The 13,968-nt window shown below is 42.1% G+C and overlaps 1 protein-coding gene across 3 annotated transcripts in view; it reads left to right on the top strand.

The window, feature by feature from the left end:
- Window positions 1–13,968, top strand: part of COMMD1 (copper metabolism domain containing 1) — a 117,377-nt gene that overhangs the window by 44,211 nt on the left and 59,198 nt on the right. For 2 of the 3 annotated variants that reach the window (XM_037896100.2, XM_037896101.2), the window contains exon 2: window positions 522–803. In XM_037896100.2, coding sequence (XP_037752028.1) covers window positions 522–803 — 282 coding nt within the window. Of the gene's footprint in view, window positions 1–521; window positions 804–5,587; window positions 6,170–13,968 lie in introns of those variants that run through there. The other variant, XM_037896102.2, reaches the window with a different exon arrangement.

Below are 13,968 nucleotides of genomic sequence, written 5' to 3'. Positions count from 1 at the left end.
CAAACCTACCTCCACAAGGAGACCCACCAGTGCAATATTTACTAGTCTTGGTCTTTTGTCCTATGATGTGGAGATGGAGCTGCTTTGAGAGCACAGTGGCAGTAATGTGAGCACCCGAGTGAATCAGTGTCTCTCTCCATCTGTCTCAATTTTGATTGGGGGAAACGCTGCACGTTCCCCCATCCTCCTGTTTAACAGAAAACCTCCATCCACTATCCCTAACTCTCCTCCATGAACACACTGTTGCTCTATGTGCTACCTAATCCTTCACCACTGTTCCTTATGGGACTAAGCCCTTCCAGATGATGTGGTGTAAAAGTTTGGGGTAATTAATAGGGAGAAAGTTGCACACAACAGTCAATTGAATGGCTTTTGCAGGGTTCCTAGATTTGCCCACCATATTCTTCTACAAACTGACTTTTATAAAACTTTGAAAATGTATGGCTGTGCTCTTTTTGTAGATTGTTTAGATTGTCAAAAAATACATTCAAGCAGGCATTTCTTTCTTTTTTTCTCCCCAGTCTGTAGCTTCAGCAGACATGGATTTGAACCAGCTGGAGGCCTTTCTTACTGCCCAAACCAAAAAGCAGGGAGGTATCACAGCAGATCAGGCTGCAGTCATTGCAAAATTTTGGAAAAACCACAGAACAAAAATTCGAGAGAGTCTGATAAATCAAAGTCGGTGGGACAACACCTTGAAAAACATGAACTGGAGAGTGGATTTGAAATCGCAGTCAAGACACATCGACCAAATAAACATCCCTGTTGCAATCGTTGAAATGGAACTGGGGAAAGATGGGCAGGTGAGCTCCCTCTTTGTTTTGTAAAACTTAAAAGATCTGATCTTGGGATACTCATACACAGACATTTTACCTATTGATTAATGGAATGCATCCAAACCCAGTCATGATACTTGTTATATTCCCCTTCTTACCTCCCAACTTCTCACTGTGCTTGCACCTGTGCTCACCTTCTTTGGCGTAATCTGGTTTCCTCACATAGTCTAAAATTGAGCTCTCAAATTCAATTCCGAGCCTTTTTAACTTCAGCTCAGGGCCTCCTGAGGTGTAGAAGGCAAACACTCACTCATTCAGCCTTCCGGTTTTTATGCTAGAATTATTTTGAAAGTTTTCTCTGTTGCCATATACATTACATGCTAAAATTATAGCATGTTGTTATCTCCAAACAAATGCTAGTACTGGATATAACTACAAGGCACCAGGTTTGCTATGAGCAATATTTACTATGGGGAAATCTGCAGATGCTTTTAATTTAGGATTAGACTCATGAAAGTTAGTTTTCGTATAATAAAGACCAGTCATAAAGTTCTTTTTGCAGTTTTCTCATTGTGACTGCTACTCTGTGTAGTCACGATCTGTTTGAAAGAGATTAATTCTTCCACCCAACTGCAGGAAACCTGAGCTTGGATTCTCAATTTTTAAGTCTTCAGTTCTTTTTTAAACATTTATAATTCAGTTATCTAGATAACCAAATAACCTGTTTTTCCATTATGAATTTTTATTCTCTTTAGATAGGAAATGGTTTTCGATTTGGTCTCTCTTCCTTTGCAATGTTTTTGCAAACCTTGGAATCTTTTATTTTAACAGCATGTTAGTATAATTCACTCTAGTACAAAATTAGAAAAAAAAAATCCAAATATCTCTTTAAAGCAAAACCGAACATATGCTAAGCATACAAGGTCAAGTTCTACCCCATTACATCTGCCCTTACTGACTTAGTTCTAAGTGAGATCAGAATGTGACTGGAAGGTATGCAAACAGAGAGCATGAGAATCCTTCTGAAGCAGCATTCGCTTTGCTTAATTAATGGTATTTTATGTGAAACACCCTGTTTGTTCGATTCTCATCTTTTGTCCAGATTTCTTGTGCATTTTGAACACAGTGGACGTTCTCTAGCTATGCATTTCTAAAGTGAACCATCGCTATAATATGTAAGAGCTTTAAAATTTTCTACCCAATCTTATCATTTTTTCCCCATGTCTTAAGGTTAGAAATGAGTGCATCCCATTAATAGCAAATGAAAAAACCCTGACCATTAAAAAGAATGGCCCTATATATATAAAACTATAAATATAGTTATTAGTCCTTGCTGGAATTATTTTTTACCCTCACTGGATTCCTTCAGTAACAAACTAATTTACAAATACTTTTATAGTCTGTCATTCTTGAGAGGGAGGCAGGCAGAGGAAACATGATGCAAGAGGGGAAAACGTAACAGGCATTTCTGAGAAATTCGATTTCTATTTAAAAAAAATCACAGCAAAAGGATTCCATTTCTATAAACAATATTTCATGACTCACTTGAATTATCTTAGCAAGTCCGTTTCATATTTCAAATATGCTTAAGACAGAGGATTGTGGATATATATTTCTAAACTAGCATTTTTTCTAAAGTATATCCAGCAAGTTCTCATTTACTTTATTAAGGACAAAATCTGATCTACTCAGTGAGTTAAGGGACTATTCAATCTGAATACATCGATTTCAATTACAGCACAGAATACAAAGTGTACAGTGCTCACTTTAAATTATTAATTTTTATTACAAATACTTGCACTGTAAAAAAGATAAACAAAAGAAATAGTATTTTTCTATTCAGCTCATGTAAATCCACTTAGTCCTTCTTCTTGTTCAGCTAATTGCCAAGACAAACAATTTTGTTTACATTTACGGGAGATAATGCCACCTGAAAGTGAGAACAAACGGTTGCATGTCACTGTTGTAGCTAGTGTTGCAAGGTATTTACTTGCCAGATATGCTAAACATTCATATGCCCCTTCATGCTTCGACTTGCTCTAAAGTTTTACATTGTTTTGTTTTTGAATGCAGTTATTTAAAATAATAATAATAATTCTACATTTGTAAGTTGCACTTTCACGATAAAGAGATTGTACTACAGTACTTGTAAGAGGTGAACTGAAAAATACTATTTCTTTTGTTTCTTTTTTACAGTACACATAATATAAAGTGAACTTTGCATTCTGTGTTGTAATTGAAATCAATATATTTGAAAATGTAGCAAAACATCAAAAATATTTATAATAAATTTAAATTGGTATGCTATTATTAACAGTGCTGTTAGTCACGATTAATCACAGTTCTACTATTTTAATCTTGTGATTAATTGCAATTATATTTTTTAATCATTTGACAGCCTTAGAATTATATTGGAATCTAGCTCGTATTGAATAAGTAACCACATATTGCTTAATTAGGTTTCTCATCAGCTGGTAACATTTGAGTTAAATTTGTATATATTTTTAAATATTGCTTCACTGAATCTTTGGGTTAGGGTCACAATAGCATTATAATTTTTTCATTGATCTCTCTGTGGGGTTTATTCTTAATTGCTCATTGTTATGTTCGTGTCTTGCGTAAATTTGGAGTCTGTAGTACTTTTATTATTGTGATCAAGAAAATACATGTATTCGTGCCAGTCTGTAATTTAACAGCTAGGACTTTTTTTTTTTCTAAAGTAAAAAATGTGGATGATATATTTGATGAAATTTTGAAGGTCTTTTCTTGGATTTGTTTGAGATAGCTAGCTGATGATTCAGGAATAAATTATTCAGAACAGACTGTTTTCATTTGAACACCCGATAGCATGGGGTATATGTGTGTGTTGATGTGTAACAAATTAACTTAAATATTTTATTTGTTTAAACAGAGGCAATGAAAAGCTCTGTAGGAAGTGTCTCTTTCCAGAATTCAAAATCAGTCAAACAGATACTTCATAGATCTCTGTGTGCAGCTGATTAGAACCACTAAACAGGATATAGGATGTTCCAATGCAACGTCCGTTATCCCCTGCTTTAAAGTGTAAATGTGTCAATAACTTGAATCACTTTTTATGGTTTGCCATCTCTGAATTTAAACCAAAGTCGATTGTCTTATGTCTGAAAGGTTTTTTTTAAGAACTAACAGGCAGAGCTTGCTATGCTTCCGTGACTGGTTCAGTAGCAACAACAGACCAAGCTTTAACATTTAGTCTGTGTTGGCTAATTTTATTAATTTTTCTGCTGGATTTTATTTTACTCATATTATTGAGATTAAATATTAAAATGTCCATTTTCTAGAAATGGTTACAACTCATAAATATATGTTATTGATGTCATTTGGAGCTGTGACACTCAGTGCTTATAATGAGGTGTGTTGCAAGGGGGATGGCTGACACAGGTAAAAAGAGGGGGAAAATTGAGCTGGGTCACCGAGGAGGTGCACTTCAAACACTTTACCGAAACTGCTGCTCCCAGACTGACAGATCCCTACGTGCTTTTTTTCAGACCACTTTAAGGACTGTTGACGATATGGGGGAAATGAGTTGTTTTTCCCTCTTCTCCTTCCCAGTTAGACATGCAGATTGCTAAAAATATTGAGAGCTGGGTACAGACCAAAATCACAGATACGAACACCTCTAACTTCAGGAAGTTGGCGTCTGTGATTCTTGATTGGCATTTTGGCACTTTGGCATTTTGGCACTTTCTCAAGTGAATACTGTATTTTGAGATCTCTTGTATGTTCAGAATCCTGCTGCTGCCTGTTTTTTAGATATTGTTTTCAAAGAAGCATAAAAACATTAAAAGAAAAGGAGTACTTGTGGCACCTTAGAGACTAACAAATTTATTTGTGCATAAGCTTTCGCGAGCTACAGCTCACTTCATCGGATGCATTCGATGAATTCTTTTTGCGAATACAGACTAACACGGCTGCTACTCTGAAACCTGTCATAAAAACATTATTCAGCCCCACCAAATACTTAACTTTACTGCCTCCCCATTTATGTTAGGGGCTGCCTGAAAACTGTGCTAAAATTGCCTTGCTTCAGCCTACTTCATTGACTTTTTCCTCATTCCATTCTCTACTCATGCCATTCTTTGCTAGTCAGTCACCAGCCTTTTTCTTTTTCTTTTTCTTTTTTTTTCAAGCTTAATCTGCTGTGCTTTCTAACACCCTTATCCCTCTTCATACAAGAGTCTTATCTTTTGCCATCTAAAAGTGTCTTCTTGTATCTCTACACCTCATTGACTCTCTTTCAAATTTTGTGTAGCTTTTCTCCTTTGCTTATACCTCTTCATCTCATTCTCCTTCTCTGTTATTTCTTCATAACTACTTTTTTCCTCTGAAGTCTTTTTTGGGAGGATACATTGTCAGTGGCATAAGAAAGTGGATGTTTTGATTTTGTACTATGGTTTGCTATTAAACCTTGGAGCTGTGCCATATACACAAACTTGTGTTCTGGTCTGGGTGAGCGTCCTCTGATAGTTGACTCTCCCTTTTCCCTAGAGCTGTTTACTTTCCATCCAATATACAAATCCAGTTAATGCTAATCGTATTCTTGGAAATGTGCACTTATAAATCAACCACAAACTATTCAAAGTAGAACTGCTTTATTTACATATAGTTACTTGCAGTGTATCTGTCACTGAAGTCCTCCAGTTTACCAGAGAAGGCAAACTTCTGTTTATATAATGGATAGTCTGCAGCTACTCCACTGCTGTCTTTGACAATAGAAATGTATAGAGAAAATATGTGCATTGCTAACACTATCTATTTTCTTTTTACTGCAGAGTCAATTCTTTTTTTTCTTACAAGACTTTTTTTTTTTATTTTAAAAAAACAGCAAGAATGGGTGATGTTAATTACTGGCTGCATGGCTGAGGACTTTAAAGGCAAAAAAGCTGGTCATGCCATGAAGGGAGAACAATACTTCATTGTATTCTATTGTAATTTAGAGCCCAGCTTGGTTTAAGGTGGTCACAACTTCTTTCTGAGTTTCTGGAATTTAGAGAGACAAGGTAGGTGAGGTAATATCGTTTATTGGACCAACTTCTGTTGGTGAAAGAGTCAAACTTTTGAGCTTACACAGAGGTCTTCTTCAGGTCTGGGAAAGGTACTCAGAGTATCACAGCTAAATACAAGTTGGAACAGATTGTTACACATAAGGAGTTAACACGTTGCAAGAGACCATTCAAGGTGAAGTGGGCAGTTAACACTTTAATCTGTAAAACAAAGGAGAGCTAGCAGGTTACAGATTGTTGTAGGTTTCAGAGTAACAGCTGTGTTAGTCTGTATTTGCAAAAAGAAAAGGAGTACTTGTGGCACCTTAGAGACTAACCAATTTATTTGAGCATAAGCTTTCATGAACTACCGCTCACTTCATCGGATGCATACTGTGGAAAGTACAGAAGACGTTTTTATACACACAAACCATGAAAAAATGGGTGATTATCACCACAAAAGGTTTTCTCTCCCCCCACCCCACTCTCCTGCTGGTAATAGCTTATGTAAAGCGATCACTCTCCTTACAATGTGTATGATAATCAAGGTGGGCCATTTCCAGCACAAATCCAGGTTTTCTCCCCGCCCCCACCCCTCCCCAAACAAACACTCTCCTGTTGGTAATAGCTTATCTAAAGTGATGACTCTCCTTACGATGTGTATGATAATCAAGGTGGGCCATTTCCAGCACAAAGCCAGGGTTTAACAAGAACGTCTCAGGAAGGTGCAGGGGTAGGAAAAAACAAGGGGAAATAGGTTACCTTGCATAATGACTTAGCCACTCCCAGTCTCTGTTCAAGCCTAAGTTAATTGTATCCAATTTGCAAATGAATTCCAATTCAGCAGTCTCTCGCTGGAGTCTGGATTTGAAGTTTTTCTGTTGTAATATCGCAACTTTCATGTCTGTAATCGCGTGACCAGAGAGATTGAAGTGTTCTCCAACTGGTTTATGAATGTTATAATTCTTGACATCTGATTTGTGTCCATTTATTCTTTTACGTAGAGACTGTCCAGTTTGACCAACGTACATGGCAGAGGGGCATTGCTGGCACATGATGGCATATATCACATTGGTAGATGTGCAGGTGAACGAGCCTCTGATAGTGTGGCCGATGTGATTAGGCCCTGTGATGGTGTCCCCTGAATAGATATGTGGGCACAGTTGGCAGCGGGCTTTGTTGCAAGGAAAGGTTCCTGGGTTAGTGGTTCTGTTGTGTGGTATGTGGTTGCTGGTGAGTATTTGCTTCAGGTTGGGGGGCTGTCTGTAGGCAAGGACTGGCCTGTCTCCCAAGATTTGTGAGAGTGTTGGGTCATCCTTCAGGATAGGTTGTAGATCCCTGATAATGTGTTGGAGGGGTTTTAGTTGGGGGCTGAAGGTGATGGCTAGTGGCGTTCTGTTATTTTCTTTGTGAGGCCTGTCCTGTAGTAGGTGACTTCTGGGAACTCTTCTGGCTCTGTCAATCTGTTTCTTCACTTCTGCAGGTGGGTATTGTAGTTGTAGGAATGCTTGATAGAGATCTTGTCAGTGTTTGTCTCTGTCTGAGGGGTTGGAGCAAATGCGGTTGTATTGTAGAGCTTGGCTGTAGACAATGGATCGTGTGGTGTGGTCAGGGTGAAAGCTGGAGGCATGTAGGTAGGAATAGCGGTCAGTAGGTTTCCGGTATAGGTTGAACTTTTTGAAAACTTATGCTTATCACGAAAACTTATGCTCTAATAAATTTGTTAGTCTCTAAGGTGCCACAAGTACTCCTGTTCTTTTTATCATAATGTAGGTTTGAGATGATGAGGAGTAGCTTCAGAAGTTTCAGATGGTCACGGCCACATTCCTGGATGTGTGCACGGTGCTCACTCCAGCCATCCAGTGCAGGGACGAGAGAATGAGAGCTATACTGACAGTGGAGAAGTGAGTGGTGATTACACTGTGGAAACTTGCAATGCCAGATTGCTACTGATCAGTCAGGATTCAATTTGGAGTTGGGAAATCCACTGGGGGTGCCATTGTCATGCAAGTATGCAGGGCCATTAATCGCCGCCTGCTATCCATTGCTGATCGCTTGGAGCAATAGATGACATACACATCCCTATTTTGGCACCAGACCATCTTGCCACTGAGTATATAAACAGAAAGGGCTACTCTTCCATGGTTACGCAAGCATTAGTGGGTCACCGAGGGCACTTCACTGACATCAGTATGGGCTGGTCAAGGAAGGTGCATGATGCTCACATCTTTAAGAAAGCAGGACTGTTCAGAAAGCTACAAGCACGGACTTTCTTTCCCAACCAGTGGATTACCATTGGGAATATTGAAATGCCAATAGTAATGCTGAGGGACCAAGCCGTCCCCTTGCTCTCCTGGGTCATGAAGCTGTACACGGGTCATGAAGCTGTACACCGGCCACCTCGACAATACCAAGGAATGATTCAATCACCAGCTCAGCAGGTGCAGAATGACAGTTGAATATGTGTTTGGTTGTTTGAAGGGTTGCTAGGCATTGTCTTGTACTCACAAGATTGGACCTCAATGATAAAAATATCCCAGTGGGTATAGCTGTCTGCTTTGTCCTGTATAATATATGTGAAGCAAAGAGGGAAAAGTTTCCCCTGGGGTGGATGTGGAGCATCTGTCTGCTGAATTTGAACAGTCAGACACAAGGGCTAATAGAAGACCTCGATATGGAGCTATACGGCTCAGGGAGGCTCTGAAAGAGTAGGGTGTGTTGTTGCAGTGTGCTCTACCTGGCCTTGCTCTTTTGTGGCCTGGCAGGAATCATGTGGTGATTGCTGTACATGTAGAAATATAACATTCTCAATGCACCTATTAACTTTGTTTGTAAATTATCCTATGAGTGACACTGTGTAATGACAGGTAATTGGGTGCTTTGAGAAGTGCTGATCACTTGGAAGCATGTGTTGTGAACTAATAAAGATGAATTATGTTCCAAATAATAGAATTGTATTCTGTAACAAAATCAATGCAAAAAAGGCAATTTTAAAACAAATCTGTAAAAACTTAATAAAAGAACAGAATTTATGGAGAAGTAAGAACATTCATATCTATTTCCACTACGCGTACAACCATGGCTTTCACAGGTCAGTGTGTATGAAGCTGTGATTGTCTTTAATGTCTCTTGGGGTGGAGTGGTAGGGGTAGTGCAGTGACCCCCTGATGCAAGGGTGGTGAGTTATATGGGCCCATGGTGCCCGGGCTCCAGCAAATGTGGCTCAATCAATGTTGAGACCTGGCCTTGTGTGCCGCCTCCCCCGAGCATCCCCAAGTCCCGCCTGCTGGCCCTACACACCCCTTCCCCCGAGTGTCTCTGCCTGCCGCTACTGGCTACAAGGGAGCAGCGCCGGGGGTAGGCTGAGGCGGCTGCTGCGCCTGTGGAGGGAAGAGGGGAGGAGACGCATGGCAGCTCCCTCCCCATCCCCGGAAGGCGATTCCAAGGAGGCAGCTTATCCTGGCTGGCCCTCCTGAGCAACAGCCTGGGGGGGCTTGGGTGAGTGTCATGCCGGGGAGGGGAGCCAGGGGGCTCGCTGCTCTTGGCAGGGAGAGGGCTGAGGGAGTCCTCCTCTCTGGGCCCCAGCCCCAGGTTAGCCTGCCTGCTGCTCCCCAAACTCCTCATCCCTGGCCCAGCCCCACACCCTCTCCCACACCCGAACCCTTTATCCCAGCCCAGAGCCTGCACCCAGCACCCCAAACCCCTCCCACGTCCCCTCCTGCACCCCAACCTCCTGTCCCAGCCCAGAGCCCACACCCCTCCCACACCTAAACTCTCTCCCATAGCCTGCACCCTAAACCCCCTCCTGCACCCAAATTTTGTCCCAGAGCCCACACCCCTCCCACACCCAAACTTTCTCCCATCGCCTTCGGCAGGTGTGTGTGTGTGTGGCGGCCAGAGGACTTGGACCCATTCTGGGCACCACCAAAAATTATGCAAACCTGCCGCCCCAGCCCTGATGCCATGTGGAATGTTGAGGGTATAGGGAAGTCCCAATATTGAATTATCAGTGAGCTGCACAGGGAGGCAAGCCTGGGTTTGTTGAACCTATAGGTCCACCAGAGTCTGCCCCATCTGTGTTTGCTGCCTGAGAAACCCTGTTATGTTGTGGTGCATCTCCCTCTCTTTTTCCTGCTAGGACTCTTGGGCTATTCTTCTGCCCACGCTTTCCTTCTCCAAGCTGTCCACAGCGTTCATCGTCCTGGCACTATGCTCATTGTCTGATGTAGCACTGGCTTGCAGGATCTCATTGAACATGTCATCCTGAGTCCTCTTCTTTCTCCTCCTTATGTGGCTCACGTTTAGTGGGTGTGGAGTGGGAGACCCTGAAGGCAGCAATGGCAGCAACTGCAGATACAACACACAGAGGTACCACTGTCAGCGTATTCACGACAGAAAGCGAAACTTAAGATGCTGAATTCACTTCCCTTGTTCCCCTAAAATGTTAAGCACTACTGCCTCACTTCTGCTTGGGATTGCTTGTGCACAGTGCCAGTCGCAGCACTAGTCGTGGTGAGTATGGCCCGACAGGGGTTGGGGAAATGAGGAGGGAATTGCTCAGTTGTGACATTCTAGTAGTATAGGGTAGTGGCATTGAATACTGGCACCGTTTTTCACAGGTGGTGATTTTAGCTGATATCTCACTCCTGAGAGTAACACAGACACAGAGAGCATAGCTGCTCCTGGCTTCCTGAAGCCGCCTGGGCCCGTATGCTGCTAGCCTGCTTACTGCAATGGTGCCTGCTGAAGTTATCGCTGAGCGGCGTGGGAAAGTGTCCTACCACGGAGGAAGAAATAAGGTGGCCCTGCCTAGAAATCTTCGGAGGAGGATTTCAGAGAACTTCCATGAAAGTTTAATTGAGATCTCTCAGGAGGATTCAAGGGACATCCCCGTGTATGTAAAACTGCTCCGCATGGTCCCCTCCTCCCCCGCCTAATTTTAAAGGGGAAAGAAAAGCAGATAGAAACTCTACCTCTCTTGGTCGCATAACTACCTCTTCTAGCACAGATACATTTAATGAAAAGTCAGAAGCTGTGTCCTGCTACTTTGGGGGTTCCATTGTTGTAATTGAAAATGTATCTACACGCTCACGCAAGGTTCCTTCCCCTGCATCACGCTTGCCTGGCTGGACTGAAGTGGAGTCAGAAACAGGTCCTGGCTCGCTGTGCAACTGGGTTGACCTAAGTACATCAACCCTGGCTCTGTTATCTCAGAGAGGTGGTGTTAGTATGCTGGTGTAATGGAGTGCTTACAACTAGGTCACTAAAAAGAAAAGGACTTGTGGCACCTTAGAGACTAACAAATTTATTAGAGCATAAGCTTTTGTGAGCTACAGCTCCCTTCATCGGATGCATACAGTGGAAAATATAGTGGGGAGATATTATATACACAGAGAACATGAAACAGTGGGTGTTACCATACAGACTGTAACAAGAGTGATCAGGAAAGGTGAGCTATTACCAGCAGGAGAGTCGGGGTGTGGGGGAGAACCTTTTGTAGTGATAATCAAGGTGGGCCATTTCCAGCAGTTTACAAGGACAGTAGGAGGGGAAATAGTTTTACTTTGTGTAATGACCCATCCACTCCCAGTCTTTATTCAAGCCTGAGTTAATTGTATACAGTTGGCAAATTAATTCCAATTCAGCAATCTCTCGTTGGAGTCTGTTTTTGAAGTTTTTTTTGTTGAAGAATTGCCACTTTTAGGTCTGTAATCGAGTGACCAAAGAGGTTGAAGTGTTCTCCGACTGGTTTTTGAATGTTATAATTCTTGACGTCTGATTTGTGTCCATTTACTCTTTTACATAGAGACTGTTCAGTTTGGCCAATGTACATGGCAGAGGGGCATTGCTGGCACATGATGGCATATATCTCATTGGTGGATGTGCAGGTGAACGAGCCTCTGATAGTGTGGCTGATGTGATTAGGCCCAAAGATGGTGTCCCCTGAATAGATATGTGGGCACACTTGGCAACGGGCTTTGTTGCAAGCATAGGTTCCTGGGTTAGTGTTTTTGTTGTGTGGTATGTGGTTGCTCGTGAGTATTTGTTTCAGGCTGGGGGGCTGTCTCTAAGCGAGGACTGGCCTGTCTCCCAAGGTCTGAGAGAGTGATGGGTCATCCTTCAGTATAGGTTCTAGATCCTTGATGATGCGTTGGAGGGGTTTTAGTTGGGGGCTGAAGGTGACAGCTAGTGGCGTTCTGTTATTTTCTTTGTTAGGCCTGTCCTGTAATAACTTCTGGGTACTCTTCTGGCTCTGTCCATCTGTTTCTTCACTTCTGCAGGTGGGTATTGTAGTTGTAAGAACACTTGATAGAGATCTTGTAGGTGTTTGTCTCTGTCTGAGGGGTTGGAGCAAATTTGGTTGTATTGTAGAGCTTGGCTGTAGACAATGGATCGTGTGGTGTGGTCTGGATGAAAGCTGGAGGCATGTAGGTAGGCATAGCGGTCAGTAGGTTTCCGGTATAGGGTAGTGTTTATGTGACCATTGCTTATTAGCACCATAGTGTCCAGGAAGTGGATCTTCTTCCCTTTTTTAAAGATGGGCACTACATTAGCCTTTTTCCAGTCGTCCGGGACCTCCCCCGATTGTCATGAGTTTTCAAAGATAAGGGCCAATGGCTCTGCAATCATATCTGCCAACTCCTTTAGCACTCTCGGATGCAGCGCATCCAGCCCCATGGACTTGTGTTCGTCCAGCTTTTCTAAATAGTCCTGAACCACTTCTTTCTTCACAGGGTGCTGGTCACCTCCTCCCCATGCTGTGCTGCCAGTGCAGCAGTCTGGGAGCTGACCTTGTTCGTGAAGACAGAGGCAAAAAAAGCATTGAGTACATTAGCTTTTTCCACATCCTCTGTCACTAGGTTGCCTCCCTCATTCAGTAAGGGGCCCACACTTTCCTTGACTTTCTTCTTGTTGCTAACATACCTGAAGAAACTCATCTTGTTACTCTTAACATCTCTTGCTAGCTGCACCTCCGGGTGTGATTTGGCCTTCCTGATTTCACTCCTGCATGCCCAAGCAATATTTTTATACTCTTCCCTGGTCATCTGTCCAATCTTCCACTCCTTGTAAGCTTCTTTTTTGTGTTTAAGATCAGCAAGGATTTCACTGTTAAGCCAAGCTGGTCGCCTGCCATATTTACTATTCTTTCTACACATCGGGATGGTTTGTCCCTGTAACCTCAATAAGGATTCTTTAAAATACAGCCGGCTCTCCTGGACTCCTTTCCCCCTCATGTTATTCTCCCAGGGGATCCTGCCCATCAGATACCTGAGATTGTCAAAGTCTGCTTTTTTGAAGTCCAGGGTCCGTATTCTGCTGCTCTCCTTTCTTACCTGTGTCAGGATCCTGAACTCGACCATCTCATGGTCACTGCCTCCCAGGTTCCCATCCACTTTTGCTTCCCCTACTAATTCTAAGCTGTTCCTTTTCTGATTCTACTGCCATTTTAAAAGACAGAAGGAGACAGGTATGTCTGTCTCTTCATATGAACCAAAGAAGTGGGGTTTTTATTTTTAGAATAGACAAATGTTAGCATTAATACATCTATCAGGTGGATGCTCTTCATGAAAACCTGTTACTAAATTCCAATCTAGTGGTTTTAAAAGTGCTTGCTATTTAGATGAATGGAGGTGGTTGCTGTAATCCTGATTTTTTAGACGTTAGAGATGAAAAGACCTATTTGAGGAAGGCTCCCTCTCACTAGTACTGGATGTAGTTCCCAGATAGGGATTATGCCAGGTATAAAACTGATGAAAATTTGAAGACTGATTGTCAAGCCACATCATACCATAGCTGTACCAAGTCTAATATCCTTGCTCTGGCCATGTCAGATACCTGATAATTCAGAGGAAAATGGGGAGAGGGGGAACCATAATGCAACTAGACAATTGTGTAAAATTGTACAGTACATGGGGAAGGGAAATGCATTCTTGATTTTGGAGGTGATGAGATTATACCCTGAAGCCTGAAACATGATTGACCACCTTACCTTGCATGGCTGCAGAAACTTTGTGGGTTTGCTCTGTTGTCCATTGAAAATGAAACATGATCCAAGGTAAAACACAGTAACCTTTTGTTGTAGCAAAAGCAAAAAAAGTGAGAAGAGAGAGACTCATCTTGACATGTTTGATGTTGTGTTAAATTCTACACAAATTGTGAGATCCTAATAT

The sequence above is a fragment of the Chelonia mydas genome, chromosome 3 (assembly GCF_015237465.2).
Source record: "Chelonia mydas isolate rCheMyd1 chromosome 3, rCheMyd1.pri.v2, whole genome shotgun sequence".
Lineage (NCBI taxonomy): Eukaryota > Metazoa > Chordata > Testudines > Cheloniidae > Chelonia > Chelonia mydas.
Note: the sequence above shows the minus strand (reverse complement) of the source record. Positions and strands in the feature narration are given on the sequence as shown.